This window comes from Rattus rattus, chromosome 11 (assembly GCF_011064425.1).
Source record: "Rattus rattus isolate New Zealand chromosome 11, Rrattus_CSIRO_v1, whole genome shotgun sequence".
In the NCBI taxonomy this organism is placed as follows: domain Eukaryota; kingdom Metazoa; phylum Chordata; class Mammalia; order Rodentia; family Muridae; genus Rattus; species Rattus rattus.
In genome coordinates this window covers 28,944,799-28,967,977 of record NC_046164.1, presented here as the reverse complement: position 1 = coordinate 28,967,977, position 23,179 = coordinate 28,944,799, and the positions used below count along the sequence as shown (strand labels likewise).

At 41.8% G+C, this 23,179-nt stretch overlaps 1 protein-coding gene across 1 annotated transcript in view; it reads right to left on the bottom strand.

Annotated features, from left to right (window-relative positions):
- Positions 1–10,243: 10,243 nt before the first annotated feature.
- The window catches only part of Gabrb1 (gamma-aminobutyric acid type A receptor subunit beta1), a 422,689-nt gene continuing 409,753 nt past the window's right edge, over positions 10,244–23,179 (bottom strand). Inside the window, exon 9 of the mRNA XM_032916107.1 lies at positions 10,244–11,110. Coding sequence (XP_032771998.1) covers positions 10,766–11,110 — 345 coding nt within the window. The 3' untranslated portion in view covers positions 10,244–10,765. The remainder of the gene's footprint in view (positions 11,111–23,179) is intronic.

Here is a 23,179-nt window from a genome sequence, read left to right as displayed (position 1 = left end):
GCCACAACCGTGGAAAGCCTTTGCTACAGATTCAGCCCCTTTGTTTAATTCAGATTCTTTTTTTCAGAGATGATAGACAGTCAGGAGAAGTTTTTCCCCCCTAGTAAGCCACCTGCAAGCCATATGCTTTTCTCTGGAAAACAGTTCGATTTGTGTCTACACAGTACGGTAAACTCCCCCTTCCATCCCTTAAACATCTAAGTGAATACCAGCATCCCGTCAGCCATCATGTCTCCATCACAATGGCACAAAATGCTGCCTGGTGGTGAAACCCAAAAGCTCCTTTAAAGAAGCTGAAGCCTTTTTAGACCCTGCAGGCATTTAAACCACTGGGAATTTAAAAAAACCTCAGGCAATCTTGACCTTTTAAAAGTGTCACATGGTAGCTTTTATCCAGAGAATTATTGGCTTATTTTAAAATGTGGGGTCGAGCAACAGTGAATAAATACGTGTGTATAAAATCATAAATATTCCTTCCCTTAGAAAAATAGTAGGTGTTCTGAATATAAAAGGTCACTTGGATACATAATTCTCACCACAGTGAATTAGAATGTCCCAGGGACTTTCCTAAAAATATCTCAGGGGCACTACTGCAAAACACATTTCAAGCTTTCTCCAGTGAATATTTTTTTTTTTTTAAAAAAAGATAAAGGAATTAGACATTAATGTGTTGCTAAAAAAAGAAAGAGGTCAAACACACTGGAATTCAATGTATTGAGGAAAATGTACGTAGAAAAATACACTACCTAGTAAAGCTGGGGTGTCTGGTTGTCTTTGGGGGGTTAGGGTAACAAAGTCTGTTTCTTTCAGGAAAACAGCACAGCAGGAATGTCAGCCTTCCCAAGGGTCACAAGAAGGTTACTCCTGTTACCCGCTTTTCAGTGTATGGAGAAGCAGTGGCGAATGTTAAGAACTGTGGATGTTAAGAACTCCTTCCGAGCCAGTGCCAAGTCTATTAACATCTTGGAAGACATGAAACTTGCTGTCCAAATGTCCTCTGCGACTATTAAGGCTTCACATTGGAGTGTTCCATTGACAATCCAATGCCGTTTCAACTTCCAACTCCCCACAGAGCATACATTCAAAAGACTTTCAATAAGGCAGGCATGGATTAGTAGGGGTAGAAATAAAACTACAGGAGAAAATGCTCCCCTTTCCCATACAGGAAAAGCAGAGGTAATTAGGACGGAAATTCAGTTCTGCTAGAGCTCGTGGGGAATGGAGGTATTGTAAAGATTATGTCTCTTCACTCACAGTGGGGAAACAATATCCCAGTGGCCACTCTGCGTGGTGTCAGTTAGAGTTCAACTGTAAGCATGATTTTATTTTTTTAAATTTATTTAGAGATTGCATGGGGTCCTTCAAAAGACTTAGAAACTAGGGTGTTTACTCTTAAGAACTACTTTTATTTTGAGAGAGGCCAAATATTTACAAGGGTCCTGGAAATACACAGACAGTCCAGTTTCATTGGACAGAGCTGTTACCGGAAGTGATGGGGTGCCAGCAGGTGAGGGAGTGAAGATGGGTGCTGCTGGCTTGCAAGTTATCATTGGGGTAAAGCTAGGAAGAAATCCTGACATTGACCAGAAGATGTAACATTTGAAGGGGAGCAATAAAAGATGTCTGGGGATGGCGCCTGTCTGTTGGAGTGAAGGTTCATGAAGGGTTATGGGGCAGTCTTGGAGCCTCTAATTAAAGAGAGCAATGGAAAGCTTAGTGGGCAGGAGAGGTGAAGCCTGATTAGATACAAGAAGTGGCTCACAAGGGATAAGTCATTTCTTCTGGGACTGAATACAAACTCCACCAGAGAACCTATTGGTACCTCCCATATCCTCTGGGTTGCTGAGATTCCATAATTAAAGCGATCAGTTAATTTGTCATTCAAATGGGTAACTCGGGCAAACTGGGTTGTATGATCTTCTGATAACGATGACGTGATCCTAAAAGAGTGCAGCCAAGTCAGAGCTGCTGCTCCACAGGCTTTTCCTCCTCACTTTCCTTGAATGATGAGAAGCTGTTATGTGGGGGGTGGAGAGAGGGTAGAGTGGATAGAAATGAACTGAACAGTGTCTAGTGGGCACTCTCTTATTCTTGGCTGTGAGAGGCGTCTTCTTCCAAGTGTTTTGCACGTCCTTGGACTCCCAAAGCCTGTATTATTGAGGTCAAAGGGATTAAATATTGATCATGTGGGAGAGGTAGAAACTTTGTCTTTGGAGACAAGAAAAACTGGGAATGAATGCCCACCTCACCAGTAACCCTTAGATCTGGATGAGTTATTTAAGCTATTTGGACTTCTGTGTCCTGAGACTGGTGTTATCGAATAACTTCATAGGCTAGAGTGTAGAGCAATATTATAGTGGGAGAGTATTTTCTATACATTAGTCTGATATGACATAGTCATTATTGGATATCTACCCAAAGCCATTCTGTTTCATTTTAATTAATTAATTAATTAATTAATTAATTAATTAATTATGTTGTATAGCACTGGATACTTGTTGTAAGCCAGTTTTGGCAACCACACTCTTCAGTGAGTGGTTGAGGAATGATGCCTAACTGACCCTTGGACAATAGGATATAAAGGATGGCTTTTAGGGCTGAGTTGAGGAAGAGTTCCTTGTCTTTAAAAAATAATCCAGGCTTGCCCTGTTTCTGGACATCTGGGATGGCCTTCTTGCAGCCGTACTGACTGATGATAATATTCAGAGAATCAGATAAAGGTGTTGGGTCTTATATTCTTGGAATAAGCACTAGATTTCTTCTAATCCTGTTATATGAGCTAAGAGTGTTTTGATTGTGTAGGGTTCTCTGAGAGTCATCTTTTGTTACCTGTACCTGAATGGATCTCAGTCGATACAACTATGTTAGTTAAGTACTAACCTCAGTTAGGACTTACGCACTTAGGAATGCTTCCTCCCTCTAAAATGATATTGTTAGGTGTGACTTCACGTAAAGGTTAAAAACATTATGGGAAAGCAGAAAAGAAAGCAATCACCTCATTGCTTGAAGAGGAGCAGGAGTCCACCGACACGTGGGGAGGTTGGGAAAATCGACTTTGAAGATCGACTGAGGTCGGGAGCAGAACACTCAGCTAATTTTGCAAAATTGGTGTTCCTTTCATAGGCTGACATACAGCAGAAAAATGGTATCTCTGGGCATGATCCTGACAAATTTTTTAAAAAATTCAATGTAATAAATAATAATCTTTCAATAAGTTGTATATAGAAGATACACATATGAACACAATTAAAGTCATATATGACAGATCCACAGACATAGGCAATTGTTAGGTTATCCTAACAATTCTCAACAGTCAGAAGGCTCCCAGGAGAATCAAACACTCAGTAAAAGTTAAGAATATTTGCAGAAATTATTTCGGTGGTCATGTTCAAAGACTGAAACGGGGAAGGGTGCCCTGGCCAGAGAACAACTGCAAGGCTAGCCACAATTTAATACACTTTAATTTTTTTGCTATGGCTGTCTCTAAGATATGAGACCAATTTGATTGGTAACGTGGTATGGCAGGAGACAAGCGGATAAGACAGGAGAGATGTGTAATGGCATCTGAGGACCCAGAATCTCTTTCATCTGGATGGGAAGCTGCATCTGGCTTGAGAGTTCAAATACATTTGCTCATTTCATTTTAGGGACATAGAGAGATGTGAAAACTGGATATGTCTGGAATGCGTTCGGCACCAGACACTGTCTAGAAGATGCCTTTGATTCATGAGGGAGGGTTTTACGGCTTTTCCTTGACTAAGTTATAGAGGATGGTTTAGGAACATTTAAAATTCCCAAGATCTAAAATTGAAGACCAGTTCACGTGGATGAATGTTATCTGAGACTCCCTTAAAGATACTCTTCTAGGATGGAAGATTGTGGTAGAGGATATTTTAAAAGTAGAGAAGAAATATGATTAATATTCAATTCACTCGACACCATGGGCTAACTCTTAAAGGCATGAGACAAAGACTATTCTTAGATTTTCAAGGCTGCATCAACAGGGTCTATGGTGAACCTGCATCATTTGGTTGAACTCCAATGCAAATGAACCTCTCTAAAATAACCTTTGAAACTTGGTTCTGGAAGAGAACTTGAAGTCATTGGCTGGCATATCAAGAGTTACAGTCCTGGCTAGACGTATACCCCCATCCTGATTCCAAGGTGTCTTTCAGCTTATCTCCCTGCCCTCTTCACGTACTGTTACTCTTCCAATATTATAAGGCATGTTATTTGATATCTGATTAGAGAACTCTGTTCTCTAGGTCTACAGAGATGCTTTATGGAGGAAATGCGTCTTACATAATTCTCTGGTGATAATTCGGACAATGGTTTCTGCAATTGCTAACTCTGTAGAGCCTGTTAGAACGTTGAAGGGGGAGTAAGTGAGGTGATGTTTATGAAATTTAGGACAGGAGTACAGAGACGATGAATTCAATTCATAAGTGATTATCTGTAACCACGGATGTTCAACTTGAGTGATAAGACACTCTGAGAAGAATAATGGGAAAAATTTAAATATAATATAGTTAAGACTAGGAGATCATGTACATAGACAAACATAGATTTACAGTGCTACCTTGATGTCTTAAAAATGGCTGTAACTGGGCTGGGGATTTAGCTCAGTGGTAGAGCGCTTACCTAGGAAGCGCAAGGCCCTGGGTTCGGTCCCCAGCTCCAAAAAAAAGAACCAAAAAAAAAAAAATGGCTGTAACTGTAAGTTCTGGTATAGATTATTTAACCGCCCATAGGTCTAAGTGCATTATTTTCATTTCTTCTATATTTTGAAATGCGTTTGGAGAGAGAAGACTTTTGTAAATGCGTGTACTCTTTATATAAAAAGCAGAAAGAAAAATAATGCAAGGGTGTTCAGAGATGGCTATGATTAAAAGACTTGCCCCTGAAGGCCTTTTAAAGGCATAATGAGTAGGAATTGGGAAGAATTGTTACAATTCATTATTCATGAATTGACTGAAGAAATACATATACATCCAAAGATTGAAGCCGTCATCTAAATATGAGCAAGATAGCACATAAGCTTCAGATCTGAAATGGAGAATAAACAGAGGAATGGAGTTGATTCCATTGGGTATATAGTTGGGAAAGAATAAGAAGATTTCATCTAGTTTATAAAAACAGAGATTGTGAAATATACATAGAATACTTTAATTATTTGAATATATAAAAATATATTTGAGAGTGTCTCCTGGTTCCTGTTTCTCCTCAATGGGAAGCCTGGGAAGAAGCCAGAGCCAGATAATAACATTGTTCTTGTTCATCCTTTGGCTGTGCAATGAGACTGTGTTAAGGAACGACTCTGTGACTCTGTGTCCCTAAGGCAAATGAACAAGGTTATTTGGCCTCTCTTGTCTGGACTGACTTGTTCCGCTTGTCCACAGGACAGAATGTGCAGACAGTGCAGTTCTGGAGAGCAGAGTTCCTTCTCAGCTAGCTCAGGAGTATCAATTTTCCCAACTTAAATTCCCACTGGGCTTTTTATTTTTTGATAAATTCACGAATTGCAAGAGGTATGGGAGCCAATCAAAAATGGTTCTCAGTCCCTTAATATGCCAAAGGCTTCTGAATAGGTAAAAGAAAAACAAGAAAATCCTGTTAGACTCCTTCAATTTTAACAGGAAATTTCTGCCATGAGAGATGTCAAAACAAACAGAGAACCCTAATTTTTACCCTGCTAGGAACTTAATATTTTCTGTTTTGTAATTCTTTTATTAGAAAGAACTTCTGTCAAGCACTTGCTGCAGCTTTCAACAATTATATTTTCAATCATTCCAGATAATATGTTATCTGAAGAAAAGCTAAAGTAAAAAAAAAAAATCACAAAATGTTCTAACCTGGAAAATGGCAGAATGGATTAGTTCCAACAAGGTGTGTTTTGTTTGTTTAGCCAGTGGTGGGTCACATCTTGGAATTAAAACATCCCAAAGTAATGGCTCCCTGTGTGTACTCTCTGAACACTTAAAATGACACAAAGAATCTTACCTGCAAGGAGGACACCTTTCCTTCTAACACTAAGAAACCAATCTGTGTTTTCAATTGCTTGGATATTCTGAATGTTTGTTGGTGCCATCACCCTCTCTGGGACTGCCGGTTTGCATGGAAACACATTCTGGGCTGCCACAGCCCACATCCTGGGGACTTTCTAAAGAACTCTAAAAACTCGGAGGGAGTAATATTTGGAAACATTGAGTTTCCAGGTTCTTCAGACTCAAGTAGCTTACACCGTACACACCCTTTCTCAAGCTAAATACCCTTGTCCGCCTTCTCTGTCAGACCACACCAACACTTGTCTGCCTTTCGGAGTAAGGACATAGATACCTCTGTATCTTTCACGTGTGCCCACCTAGCACTCTCAAGGCCACTTATTGTCTCTACCTGTACCCCTGCCTATCCTTTGGGTATTTACTGTTCACCCTGATCAAACCTATGCATGTTTATGTTTATTAGAAATTCAATAAGAAAAAGTGGAGGAGAAGTTGGAAGCGAAAGCTATTGGCACAAGTGAAGCTTTGGATTCCCTGTGGAATTTGAGTGCTCCCTCCGTCCCTGACCCCTTCAGCAGCATCAGTAATTCAGTCCTTGATGATGCAAATAGCCACAGCGACTGAAAACAAGTATCTCTCTCTTTTCAGGACTGCTCGAGGAGCAGATTGTCCCAGTTCTGGTTTCTGCTGGTGCTCTATTCTTTGGCCCCACGGGTTGGCAGCCTTCTAAGCGGCTGCTGTCCCTTTCAGTGGGTAAAGGCATGAGGCAGTGATCACAGACACCTGGCTATGGCTTACAGCAGAATCACACAATGGTACGCATGAAAGGGCAAGAGCTGGAGAGATTCTGGATTGGGCCCGAATCACTAATCATGTCACTTCGTGAATAAAAGCAAGGGCTTTGTAAGCTTACGCTATTTACAGTGCTCCGGTTTCCAAACATCCACCCGAAGTTGAGGACCAGCACACCACAGGGAACAGTTCAGTGAACTATGTACAGAATTTACAAGGAAGTTTACACAGTAGTCTACATTCCATGAACAACTGGACCTTTGCGTTTTCTTTCAAGAATATATGGGTGCTTTTCTGTTGTGTTCATCCTGGAAACTGCCAAGTGAACCATCTCGAGAAAGTGGTTGAAAGCTCCTTTCACCCCTTCCTAGGATAAATGATTTATACTTTATGAAACACACGGTGGCACATCACCCCTTTGACAAGATACCGTCCACAATTTTGGACATGAGAAATCTCAGAGACATTTTTTTTTCTTTTAGAAAGGTCATCCTGTTCTCTTCTTGTTTAACCTGGCAGATTGTAATCAAACCCCTTCTAAATGAATATTCATAAAATAGTCATTGGGTTTAGGAAGATGGAATTTTTGTGAATTTTCTATGGCTTTCTTAAGGGAAAGTCCTTTTTTTTTTGGACCCAAAAGCCGTTACTCCTTTTCTCACTTTTGAAATCCATCATTGACTGTGGTGCACAATATAGTATAGAGATATACTTCGGTATACTTTATGTGTGTATCCACAAACACGGCTCACCCAGGCTCGCCAGCTAGCTGCTGGTGCTTGGCAACAGAGGAGATTGAGGTACTAATCCTGGATCATTCAAGCAGAAATAAGCCTTCACCTGGGTCTTCGCCTCACAGAACTGCCAAGTACTAGGAACACCTGATGTCTATGTGCAGTCACAGTTGTCAAGTGAAGGGCACGAATGTCTACTGTGCCCGCAGCCAGCTAAGTCTTCAACACGATCTGTCCCACAGTCCAACTGGGAAACACAGGGCTCTCTGGATGTAATGAGGTGTAAGAGAGGACGTCTGCAGTTTTCAGTCTCTTGTGTTCCGTGATGCAGGGGATTATGGCTATTTTCATAGCAAAAGGAAATCAACTCAATAATAGTTAAGTAGCAGCCTTTGTATAATGTAATCTGACTCTTTCGAGAATGGGGGCCATGTATGGGCATTTATGAGTGTTCCGTGACTTTTATGTTTTATTTACACCGTTTTGGGAAAGACGAGGGAGAAAACCAGAGAAGGAAGATGGTTCCCTGTCAGTGTTTGGCTTGGGAAGGGAGCAGAGAGGAATGGATTAGTCTGGGAGGTGTTCAGAAGTTAGGACAAAGATCATGACCCCCACAAGCCGGACTTCTTTTCTCGCTGCAGTAGAAACTCCGGGCGTCTATTGCCTCTGAGATCAAAGCCATTTAGTCAGATTTGCATAATGGAGGCTGTGATTCCCCCCTAACCATTTCATGCCCAGTGGGCGAGTCAGGCCTGGTCATTTTACATTTTAAAAGGTGAGAAGCGTAGGAGGACTTCAAATTGTGGTTCCCCTTTTTAAATGCAAAAGATGCTTTATATCTAAAACTATAACCAAATCACTTTAGGTTTTTAAAAAGGAGGATACAGTACTGAAAACATCAATGGTCACAATCTTTTATGGGAAGGTCTAAGTACATAGACACTTTCTGGTTTAGTTTTTCTTTCTTGAAAGCCATTGAAAGAGCTTTGACATCAGAACGATTAATTTCTGTTCAGCATCAGGCACCTAATATCCCTTCCTATGTTTAAAATTGTTGGCTGCTCAGTGGCTCTTGGGTATTAGGAAGCTTCCACTACTGACAGGATCACATACTACTGTGTCCAGGGATTGTCCATGGCAAAGCATCTCGGCTTGCAGGAAGCTGAGCAGAGGGCTTTACATAGATGATCCTGTGACCCCAGGCCTCTGAGATTAGCTCAGCTAGGGAAGGAAGTGTGTTCACACACCTGAAAACCTGACTAAAAAATTGTCTTCAAAATCCTAGCACTCCTCATGAAATAGCTGCGATCAGGTTTTTTGTTTTGTTTTGTTTTGTTTAAGGTCTAGTGGGATTTTTAATATTTTTACTAATGTCTGTTATTATTACATCCAGCCACACTCACTTATCTAAGCTTTCTCTTTTCCTCTTGCTTTCTAAATGAATATTTTATATTCTCCTCTTGGGCTCCTTAATATAAATTCCAGCTTTCCATTTCCAATTGTGACTATAATCGTTGGCAGCTCACACGACTCTGCACATCGTTTCTCTTCTCAGAGGAGAGCCAGAGCATCAAATGAGGCAGTCATCCTGTCATCCTGATTAGCCCTGGAGTTCCTCATCCCGTGCCTGGATCGTGCCGAAATGGCCTCCATCCACGGCTGGTCAATTTGTGCTCTCACTCAACCTTGCAAATAAACATATAATTTTACAACTCAGACCAAAAGATAATGAGGTTTTAATACTATAAAATGGGAAGAACTCAACAGTAGCTTGTTGAGCATGTTTAGAATTGTGTTGCTTTACTGAACGTCATGAGAACCACGACCCAGAATAATCCGCGAGCAGATGAGGCAGTGCAATAATGACAGTGATGAACGAGTGGAGAGGCTTCTGGTCCACGCCTCCAGGGCTGGTGGGCGTGGCTAAAGGCTCAGTCTTTTGCCATTTCGAGTTTCTTTACTTTCTGTGATGTTTGCTACTTTAAAGCTTTTCTTAACCTGGAAAGCTGGCTTTGGAGGAAGACATTGCGGTGGAGGATCAGCATTTCCTGAGCCACTCATTTTGTAGCTTGAAATGTGAAGTTCAGAGAGCAGAAACCAAAAATGCCGGCCGAGTCCTGTGCTATGAGCTCGCCGCCATTAGACCCTGCTCTCTGGAAGGCTAAGAAATACATACAATTTGACTTAAGATTTGGCAGTGCAGATGACTGCCCAGGCACCTTTTACATAACATGTAAGTCTTGCCTCCTTCAGGGAAATAGCATTTTTTTTCTCAAGGAAAAAAATTGGTCTCCACCTCCTTCAAAGCCGCTTACCAATCAGGAACTGTGGAAAATGATCATGTTTTCATGTCATCAAGAGATTCCAAGGCTTATGAAGGACACTCAAGGCTACTCTCTATAACGGACAGGAAGAAAACTATGTATTGTCCCCCTAAACTCTTTACTCTTGAGAAGTAAAGAAAAATGGTCTCAGTGACTGACTACCAGTTAGATCAGGCTGGATTCTCGTGTTGACTTTGAACATCTAGGCAGTCTGAGAGAGGACCGTTTTTAAGTCATAGTCATAGTCATTGTCAGATGGACACAATAGGGTGAGTTTGGGGGAAACGTGAGTAGCACTAGCTTTAATGTCCCTCTTCCACGGAGCTCCAAAGCCTTTCTGGAAGGGGTTCAGAAGAACTTCAGAGTGGACGGGAACTCTCAGTGTTATATACTCTCTTCCTGGAAATCTGCAATTTGTCAATGGCTTTATTCTTCTGAGATGCTCAAGTTGTTTTTTTTTCTTTTTCTTTTCTTTTTTTTTTAAATTTTCTATTTAATTGTTTGGCAGCATGAGATGGTTACAGTTTACCCAGAACACAGTGCAGGTGGACGGCAGGGTCTACTGTACATTTTCATTTTAAAATAATCCAGTAAGATCCAGGGCAACTAAGAATGACTGCCGACAATGTCTACCACCCACCTACCTCTCTTTGTGTTTGTAAACAAAGTAATTGATGGAACTCTTACAGAGCTGGTACCTTGGACCACAGTAGACAGGAAAAAATACCTTTTGTTGTTGTTGTTGTTGAAGTAAACATGGTGTGATAATAAAAACTGACACACAAGATCGAAAACCAACTGGAAGGCGGAATCTCTTACCTCAAAAACCACAGCAGTTACCGCTGTTGGGAATCTGTGGGGTTAAAAAACAAGCGAGGAGGAAAGGAATCTAAACCGAACCATGAGACTGACCTTAGTGTACATAGTAAAGCCAATAAACGACATTAAAAAGGGAAAATGTGATGGGGAAGAACATTCGGGACCACTTGTCTATGGAGTTCACGTCAGTCAAGTCAGGGATCTTCACTTTGAGCTGAGAGGCGCGTCTGCGGATGCGACCCTTGCCGGGCACCCCGTGCCTGTCCAGCCCTCGTCCGAAGCCCTCACGGCTGCTCAGTGGTTTGCGGTACTGGATGCTGGCGCTGTCGTATGAGTACATAGTGGCCTTGGGGTCACTTACACCCGTGAGCACCTCGGAGCCACTGGTCTCATTCCTGATTTCCAGGGTGCTGAGGAGAATATTGCCGTGGGCATCAACCTGAGGGCAGAGAGGACATGCTCAGATGCTCAGATGCTCACCAAGGTCATTCACTGTTCTGTCGTTGTCACAGGGGGACACATTGGTCCTTTCCATTTCCTGTACATTGATCCCTTTCAGTAGGAAACTGACTCCACGTGCCTACTGACAATGAAGATTACCTGTCTATACCCATCAATCACCTGTCAGTCAGTCACCATATCTATTAATCTATCTTCTACTACCTATCACTCATCCTCTATCTCTGTCAGCAATATAGAAGTATAAACTGAATAAACCCTTTCTTGTCCAACTTGCATTTTGGTCCTGGTGTTTTATTACAGCAATAAAAACCATACTTAAGACATTGTTAAAAAATATTTTTACCAAAACTACTTATTTAATTTACACTGTAATGGTTATAATGATGAGTAGTACATCATTGAGGGAAGTCGGGACAGGGGCTCAAGGAGGAACTTGGAGACAAGAATGATGGGGAAACTGATTGATGGCTCTTTCTGCCTTACTCAGCTAGGTTTCTTATACAGCTGAGGCCCATATGCGTAGGCACGGTGTTATCCACAGTGGACCAGGCCATTTGGCAAGAACTATCAAGACAAGACAAGACAATCCCCTCACAGACACGAATACAGGCCTGTCTAAATTGGCCAATTCTTCTGTTGTTTCTTATTCTAGGTGATTCTAGGTTGTGTCAAATTGGCAATAAAATGTAACCGGCACATGTTTTTTGTGCTTGTTTGCTTTCTGCTGCTGCGATAAAACACCATGACCCAAGATAGCCTGGAGGAGGAAAGGACTTATATAATCTTACAACTCCCAAGTTACAACCCATCATGGAGAGAAACCAGAGTAGGAATAGGGCAGGACTGGAGCCAGGAATTGAAGGAGGAATGCTGCTTACTGGCTTTCTCCCCATCTCTCTCTCTCTGTTCACTTTTTCTTAATATAATCCAGGGGTAGTACCACCCACAGCGGGTTAAGACCTCCCACATCAATCATTAATCAAGAAAATGCTCGCTACAGACTTGCCTACAGGCCAATCTGAGGAGGCATTTTCTCAGTCGAGCTTTGCTCTTTGCAGATGACTTCAGCTTGCTCAAAGCTGACGGAAAACTAACCAGCACGATTGACCCCCTGTCAACCTGACAGACAAATCCCTACTAAACCAGTAAACTTCCCTTTCCTGTATATTCCCAAGATCTCTTGTTAATATCACAATAGAAAACATAACTCTGCAAGTCCCAGATTCTTGGAGCATTTAAACATTTTAAGACCCAAGTTCGCTTTTAAAATTCCTTACAAATCTAAAGTCTCTCAACGATGGGTTTTCCATAAAATTAAAAACCAAACCAAACCAAACTAAAACCAAACAAAATCAAGTCCCCCCACAACCCAACCTTCCCTTCCAACCTCACCAAACCAATATTTCTTATGGGAAAAACCAAGGCATAGTCAATAAAATGAGAGCAAAACCGAACTCTAACATTATAACTAGGTCAAAGTCCCATGTTTGGGACTCACAATCCTCTGGGCTATAAAGGCTTAGGCGGCTCCTCTTTCCTGGTGCTTCTTTCCACATCACAGCTGTTCACATAGCCTATCTAACAGGGTCAAGCTTGTTCATGCCATATCTGCTGCTATCCTTTGTGGATATCACATCTATGACGTACTGGAGAGCCAAGGCTGCACTTTCACCAATGGCCTCTCCTAGCCTCTCTTTATGGTGTCCAAATTCACCACATGATGCCAACGCTCAGATTCTCTCTACTACCCTTAAGTCCTTGGGTTTCCAGTGCTATTGAGGTGCTTGTCTTTACCAGTGGCGTCGCCAGCCCGTTCTGACCGCTCACAGTGACAAGCTTCAGCTTCTCTCCACGACTCTCCTTCAATCCTTCAACTCGCACGCCCCCAAACCCATAACAAACATGTGGGGACTCTTGTACACTGCCAACATGCACCACAGCATTGACCACCTCGAACCACAGCCTCTGGGTGATAGACTCCCTTGATGATTTTACCATAAATAATCTGGTCTTTTCTTAATTAAAGCTGATTTCTCAGCCCCAGCTAACCACACCCATTATCCTCACAAAGAAAGCGTTTCTGGTCTCTTGATAATTCCAGCTTCTTCTTCAGCACCAGCTGACAAGAAATTCTCTACTCACAGATAGAATATGAACAGCCCTGCTAGTCTTTACTTACTTGTCTCTGACATTTCCTAAGTCAAGCCTTCATCTTTTGCATTTGTTTTCAACACTCTTACCTTCTAAGCTTCTGCAGAACAACCCCACCAGTTGGTTAAACTAAATATTCAATGCCTTTTCAAAGCTACAGTTCCAAAAAATAAAATCATCTAACCCATTAAAAACCCCAACATGATTATGACTAGGTCTTGTACCGCAGCACCTGACTCTCTGGTACTGGTTTCTGTACTAGTTTGCTTTTTGTTGCTATGGTAAAGTAACTTCAGGGTTTGGGGGAAGGGTTTATTTCAGTTTACAATTCATCATGAGGGAAATTAAGGCAAGGAACTGAGCAGGAACCTGGAGGTGGAAGCTAGAATAGAGACCATGGAGGACATATCCTGCTACTGTCCCATCAATTTGACGGGCTTCAGAGGACATGAGACAGCTGCGTTTAAAAGTTAGTGTGCTTGACTTAAGGTATATGCTTCCAAGTGAGATTAATCTCAGTGAACCCCTGTTGGGAGGACAGATATAGGCAGGGGGGCAAAAGAGCCTGGTGAAGAAGAAGGAAATAAAAACAGAGGAGGAAAATTGACATACAAGGGTGGTTCCTACAGTACATGTTAGAAGTGTCTACCGTGTGCCTGGAAGAATGAGGCATGTTTTATCTATGTTATTTGCGTGTGCTTACAACTCTACTTAAAGAGGTTTACATGCTAAGCCACTTTCATTTTACAGATAAGGAAGCTGACCTTTAGGATTATTTATTTTTTTAAAGATTTATTTATTTATTTATTATATGTGAGTACACTGTAGCTGTCCTCAGACACACCAGAAGAAGGCATCAGATCTCATTACAGATGGCTGTGAGCCACCATGTGGGTGCTGGGATTTGAACTCAGGACCTCTGGAAGAGCAGTCAGTGCTCTTAACCGCTGAGCCATCTCTCCAGCCCGACCTTTAGAATTATTAACAGAGTAATGTTTAGTTAGTTTAAGAACCAAGATGAGAGCCCATTCTTTGATTTAAAGCTTGTGTCTTTCTACCTGTATTTTGCACCATCCAGCGGTGAATTTCGTGATGTAGTTGATAGTTCTAAATATTGAGTTGACAATGAAGAGAAGCCGTGGCTGGATTTGGCCTGCAGCTCTTTTTCTCTCATTTTGTGTTACTATAATAAGTGTCTTGTTCCATTCTAACTAAGTAGGATGCCCACTGTGGCCTAGCCCTGTACATTGGTTTGTTTATTTGGGGGACTTTTATTTACTTTTGTTAATATCTAACATATTTACGCCACACTCCGTAGTTTATCAATTACTTTTAGTAGAGTGCCCTGAAGTGCTTTAGATCATCCAAGTTCTGCAAACAGTAAAACCGAGTCTCGGAAAGGCCAAGTGAACCAGCGAAGGTGGAGAAACGAACATCGAAACAATATTGAATATTGTTTGTCTCTCCTTTACACATTAACCAAATGAACCTCTTATCTCCAGAGCGGAATTTAAATCCCCCTTTCTTTGTGTATCTTTATATCTTTCTTGATAATAGTAAATTCAAGTGCTTTATCCAAACATGTGCATGCCTACTCCTGTGTTTGATGGAACGTGTGCAGGATATACGCTGCTCTCAGAATCCTTACCACACACAACCTTAGCACCAACTTTTATTTTAAAGTGGAATTTACAAATCCATGTTGCTAAAAAAGGCCAAGAAGCACAAAGGGGTAGAGATAGGCGACTAAACATAGTTGAATGCAGTTAGGGAGAGGTGAGCACTGGAAAGGAACAGGTTTCTAAAAATGATACCACAACATGTACCTCCTTGTTGCCAGAAGGCAATCTTGGCCAGAGAACCCTAGTATCTAGCTTTGTATTTGATGTCTAACATTGACTTTGTCCTGTAGAGATGTTCTTCGGTCCAAACAAATGCATTATGTCATGCTCCCTCCTTTTTATTTGTCCTTTATAAGTATTAATATTTATTCTTAAGTATAAATCCTATTTCTCATTCGGAGGTATAGAAGTACCAGGGGAGGGTGAGGGGGCCCAGGACAAGGGCAGTACTATAGAAGGGAAAGGAAGAATGATTTCACAGAAAGATCTATGAAGGAGCATCAAAATCCAGAACTGACTTGATCGTTATTTATAAGGTAAAGTTAAGACTGTCTAAAAATGTTTAGCTTGTTTGAGAAGTTTAGATGGTCATTAGAAGACATGGGGGAGTTCATTGTGGGGAGGGTCTGAGGAATAAAGGAAAAAGTAGAATTTTTTATTAAAGTTGTGTCAAAGATTTGGCAGCTCAGTGGTATTTGGCCAGTGTGTAATTGTCTATGTGGAGATGACTAGAACAATGTGACTGAAACGAAGGTATGTGTATGAATATGAACATAAGGGATGTGTTTCTAGTCTTTGGAAGTCTTTGATTATGGAATATAATACTGCAACACAATATGTTACAAATATTATGTAACTCAAAACTCATAAAATTGAATTCTTCATCTATATTGTATACATTGTGTAGTTTAATGATTATGAGCATCTGGATAAACTTAAAGACACTAGAACAATCCAGGGATGCGTGCAGTCCTCATTAAGCTGGTGTCAGGATGTGTCTTGTTATATTTTTCTTTTCTTTTCTTTTTTTAAAAAGATTTATTTATTTTATGTATGCGAGTACACTGTCACTGTCTTCAGACACACCAGAAGAGGGCATCAGATCCCTTTACAGATGGCTGTGAACCACCATGTGGTTGCTGGGATTTGAACTCAGGACCTCTGGGAGAGCAGTCGGTGCTCTTAACCGCTGAGCCACCTCTCCAGCCCTTGTTATATTTTTCTTAAGTTAGTGCATACACACAGATGTTTAAGGACTTTGTGAGATTTATTACTTTGTGTAATAAATAATAAATACATAATTATTAACAAATAAAGAAATCTCAGAAACTAACTATGCTTAGTTAGTTACTGTATGGTTGTTAAAAACCATAGTTTCAAGTGGTATTTTGACATGTAAAGAATGAATCTAGCTCTTGAACTTTCTATGAATGTTGAACTCATTGTTCAATTATTAAATCAGCAGTGCAGTGTTCTTTTTGCGGAACATTTAAGAAGATCCATATAAGAAACCTTTTATACTTCCAGTAACTTTCCTTACTAGAATAGGGTTATTGTAAAAGCTGATGTTACAGACTTTGCATGTGCATGCCTGTGTGTGTATGTGTATGCTGTGTGTGTATGTCTGTGTGTGTGTGTGTGTATGTGTGTATGCCTCTGTGTGTGTATATGCCCCTGTGTGCATGTGTGTGCATGCATGTGTGCATCTCTGTGTGTGTATGCCTTCTGTGTGTGTATATGCCCCTGTGTGTGCATGCATGTGTGCATCTCTATGTGTGTGTGTGTGTGTGTGTGTGTGTGTGTGTGTGTGTGTTAGATGGCCTATGTTTGCAGCACTGATGCAGCTTCTCCCAAAATAAGAGCTGCAAGGAAAATGGCTTTTATTTCACATCTTTAGACATACCAAGAAGGCATGCTATGCCTTGCCTCATCTGTACTGCCTCGTTAATGAGGGATCGACATCTAAGTGAAGCATGACTCAGATAATAAGTAATTTAAACCTCGAGGCAGATGGAATTAAAGCAAAAGAGAATGTAGACGTGACGGACCTTTATGGAGGTGTGGACCGTTAGCTGTTCTACAGCATTGCTGGTGGTGACATAATTGCTCTGTAGGATGACTATACTCCACTGTTCACGACCCCCTAAAAGAAGGCTATTCCTTCCTGCATTAATTTCCAGGCACAAATGAGTCAGGATCACACCCAGCTTCCCATCTCTTGTTAGCGATCAGCACTGGCCATGCACCCAGCATATTTACAAAGAAGTGGGTGGCCATGGCTCTGTAGCATCTGAATGTCCCCTCCCTTTGATTTGTTCATGATGAGGGTGCAAGGTGAAGGATCTGCACCCCAACACACTTGTGGGTAAGGACTGTGGTTGCTCATGGATTCCAGTGACTTCAAGATGGGTCTGATAATGAGGGGAATAGCTGATCGTAGTACCTGTATTCCTGAACAAAACCATTACTGATTTTTGTCATACATTACAGCATCATTGAATCTAAATCTATAGAAAATGAACATTGTGAATGGGGGCTTCAGGAGGACATGTAAGGAATTGCTCTTTCCTCCACTGCAGATGGATTGTCTGAAAGCAGAGTGTGATGGTTTGTATATGCTCAGCCCAATGAGTGGCACTATTAGAAGGTGTGGCCCTGTTGGAGTAGGTGTGGCCTTGTTGGAGTGGGTGTGGCCCTGTTGGAGTAGGTGTGGCCTTGTTGGAGTAGGTTGGTCACTGTGGGCGTGGGCTTTAAGACCCCACATCTTAGCTTCCTATACGTCAGTCTTCCACTAGCAGCCCTCAGATGAAGATGGAGAACTCTCAGCTCCTCCTGCACCATGCCTGCCTGGATGCTGCCATGCATCCATCTTGATGATAATGGACTGAACCTCTGACCCTGTAAGCCAGCCCCAATGAAATGTCCTTATAAGAGTTGCCTTGGTTATGGTGTCTGTTCACAGCAGTAAAACCCTAACTAAGACACATGGTGAATAAAGGGTGGGAGGGTGGGCTGTAGACAGGCAACCCCAAAGCTGTCACTTCACATTTTTGGGACGGGCAGGAGGGAATTCAATGATGAACATGGATAAACATTTAAAGTGCTCACTTGTTCATCCCTCCCCCACCCCCGTGCCCATCTATTCAGCAAATGTTTATGGAGTGCCTGATGGGCTTTAGGCACTGTGCTAGATGTGGCTATAGGACAATATGTCCCTTATTTTAGAGATGGGAAGATCTCAATGAATAAAACCCTTATGATTATACTCGTCTATACAAACACAAAGCTCTCTCTCCTTGAACCAAGTAAATCTTTTACTGGACAAACAGGGTGACCTCTGTTAAATATGGGCACTCAGTGCTCTTTTCAAATGCCCCCTTTGTGCTTTCCTCCTTGTGACTCTGAGCCTTTCCATCATCTTCCTCCCAGATGAGCATGTTAGCTGGCCTTGGTAGCAGCTGGCTACAAACAAATGGAAAGGCGCCCGTATGAAGGAAAGCCGTAGGAAGACTGATTAGCTGGCTTTGGGTTGTTGATCTCTCTCCATCCTTCCTTTAGAACAGGGCTTGTAAACACTTTGGTTGTGAATTCTAAATCTGGGAAGATGGTGAACAAAGCAGACAAGGTTCTTAAAGTAGTGGGGCTCACATGCTTATGTTTTCAAGGAGTATAACAAGCAATGCCTTCTTCTCCCAGCATCCATCTCTTTAAAATCAATATAAAGAAAAAGAACTATCATTTATCATTTTTAGATCTCTCTCTTTCTCTCTAGCTCTATCTATCTATCTATCTATCTATCTATCTATCTATCTATCTATCTATCAATCATCTATCTATCTGGTAGATTTTTAGAGCAAATGTAGAGAAGGAAGTGTGCCTCAGAACTGAGTTTATGATTCCAGAATGTTCTAAAGATTTGGGATCAAGTTCAGTTTAGTTTCCAGCCTGAAACTTGCTCTCCAGAATTCAGACTTGACAGCTCCCCAACTGCACAAGATAATTCCTTAAAATAAACTTTGTTGTAAGTTGTTGGTTCTGTTTTTCTGGAAAATCCTGATAGATGGAAATGGTATGTACAAAAATTCTGAGGGTGGCTCTAAAAAGGACAGGGATCCAGGAACCAGCAAGTTGTCTCCCTCAAGAGAAACATGAAGCAAATGTGCCAACTTCTATCTTGGCTCGGCCTCCATGTTATTCTTTCTCTCTGCCTTCATCACCCCCACCCCTTTGTTAAAAAAATGTTACCACTTGCTGAATTTAACCACACTGAATATTTTCAATATACAAACATAGCAGAACTCAATCCAGTGTAATTGAAGTAAAATACAATCTCGTTGGCAGTGGCGGTTTTAAAGCCTTCTTGAGGTGTACCTTCAGGCTCAATTCATGTTTCAGGCAGCGTGTTATTTCTTTCTTGCTGGCTGACTCAAAAAGGTTCATATATACTAAATGATTCTGAACTACCAGGCAGGGAATACATAAGGTGATACTGGCTGCGGAATTAGCCAACTCTGTCCTTGGGAATCCCACAGTCTATTTGACGAAGCTGTCTCATATGAATAGTGGTCTCTGTACATTGCCACAGATAGCCTGGAGGGCCACAGCCTCTGTGCACTTCCCTCTCTCCTAGAATGGACCTCGTTTTCAGGCTCTACCCATATCACCTGCACTCACTGTGTCTCTCACATCTGATCCCGTGGCCTGGACTCTTTTTGGGGGTCTGGGTTTGGGGTTGTTGGCAGCTTTGCTCACCGTTTGTACATTTCCTTGCATGTTCTGATAACGACTAGCGGAAACAAATACTTTATTATCATTTTGAGAAAGGGCAGATGGTTAAGCACAAACCTACATACATGCAAACAAAGATACACATTTTAAATATACTTTAAAATATAACTATATTAAATATATTTGTATAAATAAATATATAAATATATTAAATATGTTAATGAATAGAAAGAATGATGAAGACAAAATGAAGTTACTGACAATTTTCATCAGGGAGAAAACATCATTTTGAGTTTCTTTCCACATCTCTCTCCTCCTCTGTATGAGCAAGTGCAAATGGCTGTACTTAAATACGTCTAGAATCTGACCACCTCCCTCTACAATGGCCCATAGCTCCATAATTGATCTTCCTTTGTCTAGGAGTGCGGCCCTTCAGTTCTTTTTCTGTGCACAGCAGCCAGGGTGATTCTGTAGGATGCAAAGCAGACGATGTCTTCTCTCTTCACGCCTTTCTTAGCTTTTTCTCAAGCCATAAAATGAAATCGAAAATTTTTATCCTAATCCCCAAATACCATGTATACAATCACCTTTCTCACTGACATTTCCCTTGAGAATTCTGCTCAAAGCACTTTGTGTGCGTGTGTGTGTGTGTGTGTGTGTGTGTGTGTGTGTGTGTGTGCGTGTGTGTGTGTGTGTGTGTGTGTGCATGAGAAAGGGAGCAAGGGTCTTGCTATGTACCCCAAACTGGCCTCAAAGTTGGGGTTCTTCTGACTCATCCCCCCTACCACTGAGATGGGAAGTCATCTGTGGACCATTGTGCCTGACTTTTGAGTCCTCAGGAATTTTACCGGCCATTTTATTCTCCTGGAGTATTCTTTAGATGGTTACCATGCTAGGTTCTTGTCACTTTTCCTGCAGTGGCCATCACTAACTGACATTCTATCAGGTAGTTTTCATTGCTCTCTCTATATTCTATACACAAAAGAGATGCATGTATTTTATTTTATGTGCATGAGGGATTTGCCTGTGTGTCCGTCTGTAGTATACAGGCCTCATGTCTAAGGAAGCCAGAAAAGGGCAGCAAATCCCGGCTACTAAGTTACAGAAAATTGTGAGCCATCACATGGGTGCTGGAAAACAAACCAGGATCCTCTGCAAGAGCATTGAGTACTGTTAACTGCTGGGCATCTCTCCATCCCTTCTATACACGGTTTCCAGTGATCGCAAAAGAACATTAGCTCAGATAGGCAGGTACCAATCGCAAGATATCATCGCTGTGTGTCTTTCTGGTCCTTCCAAAACTGAATCTTAGGTGACCTACAGGATTAACCCAGTTAAAGTGTACAGAAAGAAGAGCCCCAAACTTAATCTTTCTCCTCTCTGATGTTTTAGTTTCAATGGTCAAGACAGGAGTGTGTGTGTGTGTGTGTGTGTGTGTGTGTGTGTGTGTGTGTGTGTGTGTGTGTGTGTGTAAATAAAATGTGAAGAGTGTTAGAAAATCTGAATTACTTTCATTCATCTGTTGTTAGCGTCCTCCCAGCCTGCACTTCACACACACATCACCAGGATTTCAGTTGGTTGTGGTAATGTCTATTCGTATGGTCTTTCTGATTCACCTCACTTCCTTACTTTCCTTTGATATAGCCACTCCGGCATTCTGTTGTGCATGTGGCTTGAGTGGGCCTGAGGGCATCTTTTTAGGCTCCATAGGTGTGTTTTGCTCAGACCTGAGTATTTGGTGTTTTCTGTTTTATTCATGACAATGTGACCTAAGTTGGTTACATACAAATTGGTTGAAACCCAGGGCCCATTTGGGCTGTCCATATTAGGTTTGGCATTATAAAGAAAGTACTTACGGGCTGGGCTGGGATTATAGATCTTGATGTGATAAAGCTAGGGCTTTGGGGGTTACTGTGAGAGAAAGATCTACTGAAAATCGTGCCAATTCAAAGGAAACTGGGACTAGGAGATGAAGTGGGAGGCTACCTACAGGTTCTTGGATCAGAATAGCGGATCAATCTAGGTTTTGACGAAAGTGTGAAGTTTACAGTTCATGAGGAAACATCACAGGCTCGTGTCAGTGGAAACGGTGGAGGTCAAACTGCTAAATCAGCACAATCAATTTCATCAATGATAGAGTTCCTTTTCCAGCCACCTTGGAGGGAGATGCTGAGGAACACTGAGGTCCTGGATGCAAGGCCAGCAGTATGTTTCTGACTCAAGCGTGAGCTGCATACCTCTGAATGGAACTCAGCCCAGCACACAGCTTCCTTCACATGCAGAAAACTCTCTGGCCGTGTTTGGATGATTTACCACAAAGGACAGAAATGTGGGAGGAGAGGCTCTATCACAGAACTTATATCTAATTACAGAAAGAAAAGTCCTCATCCTAACCTTTGGGGTTGCAATTTCAATTGGCTATGAATCTTTCATCGATTCTCCCAGTGTTCTTCATGATTTATAATGACTTTCTGTAGTGTCTGGTCACCAACCACCCCTGTGTTCATGTCATCCCTTTTATTTATTCTCACACAGCAGACACTGTGGCCAGTATGCACAACTAAAAAGTTCTAGGTTAGTATGAAGGCATCCCAGAGGCAGCTTGCTTAAAGTCTTGTTTTGCTGTGAAATCTGTCTTTCAAAACTCTAAATACCATCCCCAGCTTCAAATGGCGCCCAAGGGGCTCATGAATCTACCGTCTTTATCACCTTGGAGATTGAAACTCTCATAATGTCTGGATTCGGCATCTGCACTCATATAAAAAAATGTTTCAGTGCAGCTGGTGGAAGTATAAATCAATACAGGGCCTGAACTTCCGAGGTGTCGGTTCGGCTGTCCCTTGACCTAACTGGCCAGCTGAGGCCATCAAAAGTAATGTGCAATAATGAACAATGTCCCTCCATACTCCATGACACCAAGGCAAATCCTAGAGCCCCTTCAAATGAGAAGTCTAGGAGACTAGACACATAGCAATTACGTTTGACTTTTTACAAGCATCTCGTAGGAAAGAATAAGATTACTCAGCCAGAATATTAAGGGGAAATAGAATAATTTCTATAAATTTGAATTTAACCACAGGGTGGCAGTTTTGGAAATGGCAGAGGTGACATTATTCACCTTCTGGAGAGGAAATGCTGGGCGGATGGAACTTCCTGTTGGACACATTCCCAGGGGCTCAGAAGATGATGAGGTCAGGATCTTTCAAATCCAGGCCTTTGCAGATCATGTTAAGTGGCACGAGATGGTGTGACACTGAGTGCTGGATAGTTTTATGTCAACCTGACACAAGCTAATGTCATCTAAGAGGAAGAAACTTCAATTAAGGAAATGCCTTCATAAAAGCCACGTAGGATATCTTCTTAATTGGTGATCAATGGGGAGGGCTCGCCCATTGCTGGTGGTGCCTTCCCTGGGCAGGTGGCCCAGTTTCTATACAAAAAGCAGGAGGAGCAAGCCAGGGGGAGCAAGCCAGTAAGCAGCGCATGCCCTGGCCTCTGCATCAGCTCCTGCCTCCAGGTTCCTGTCCTGCCTGAGTTCCTGTCCT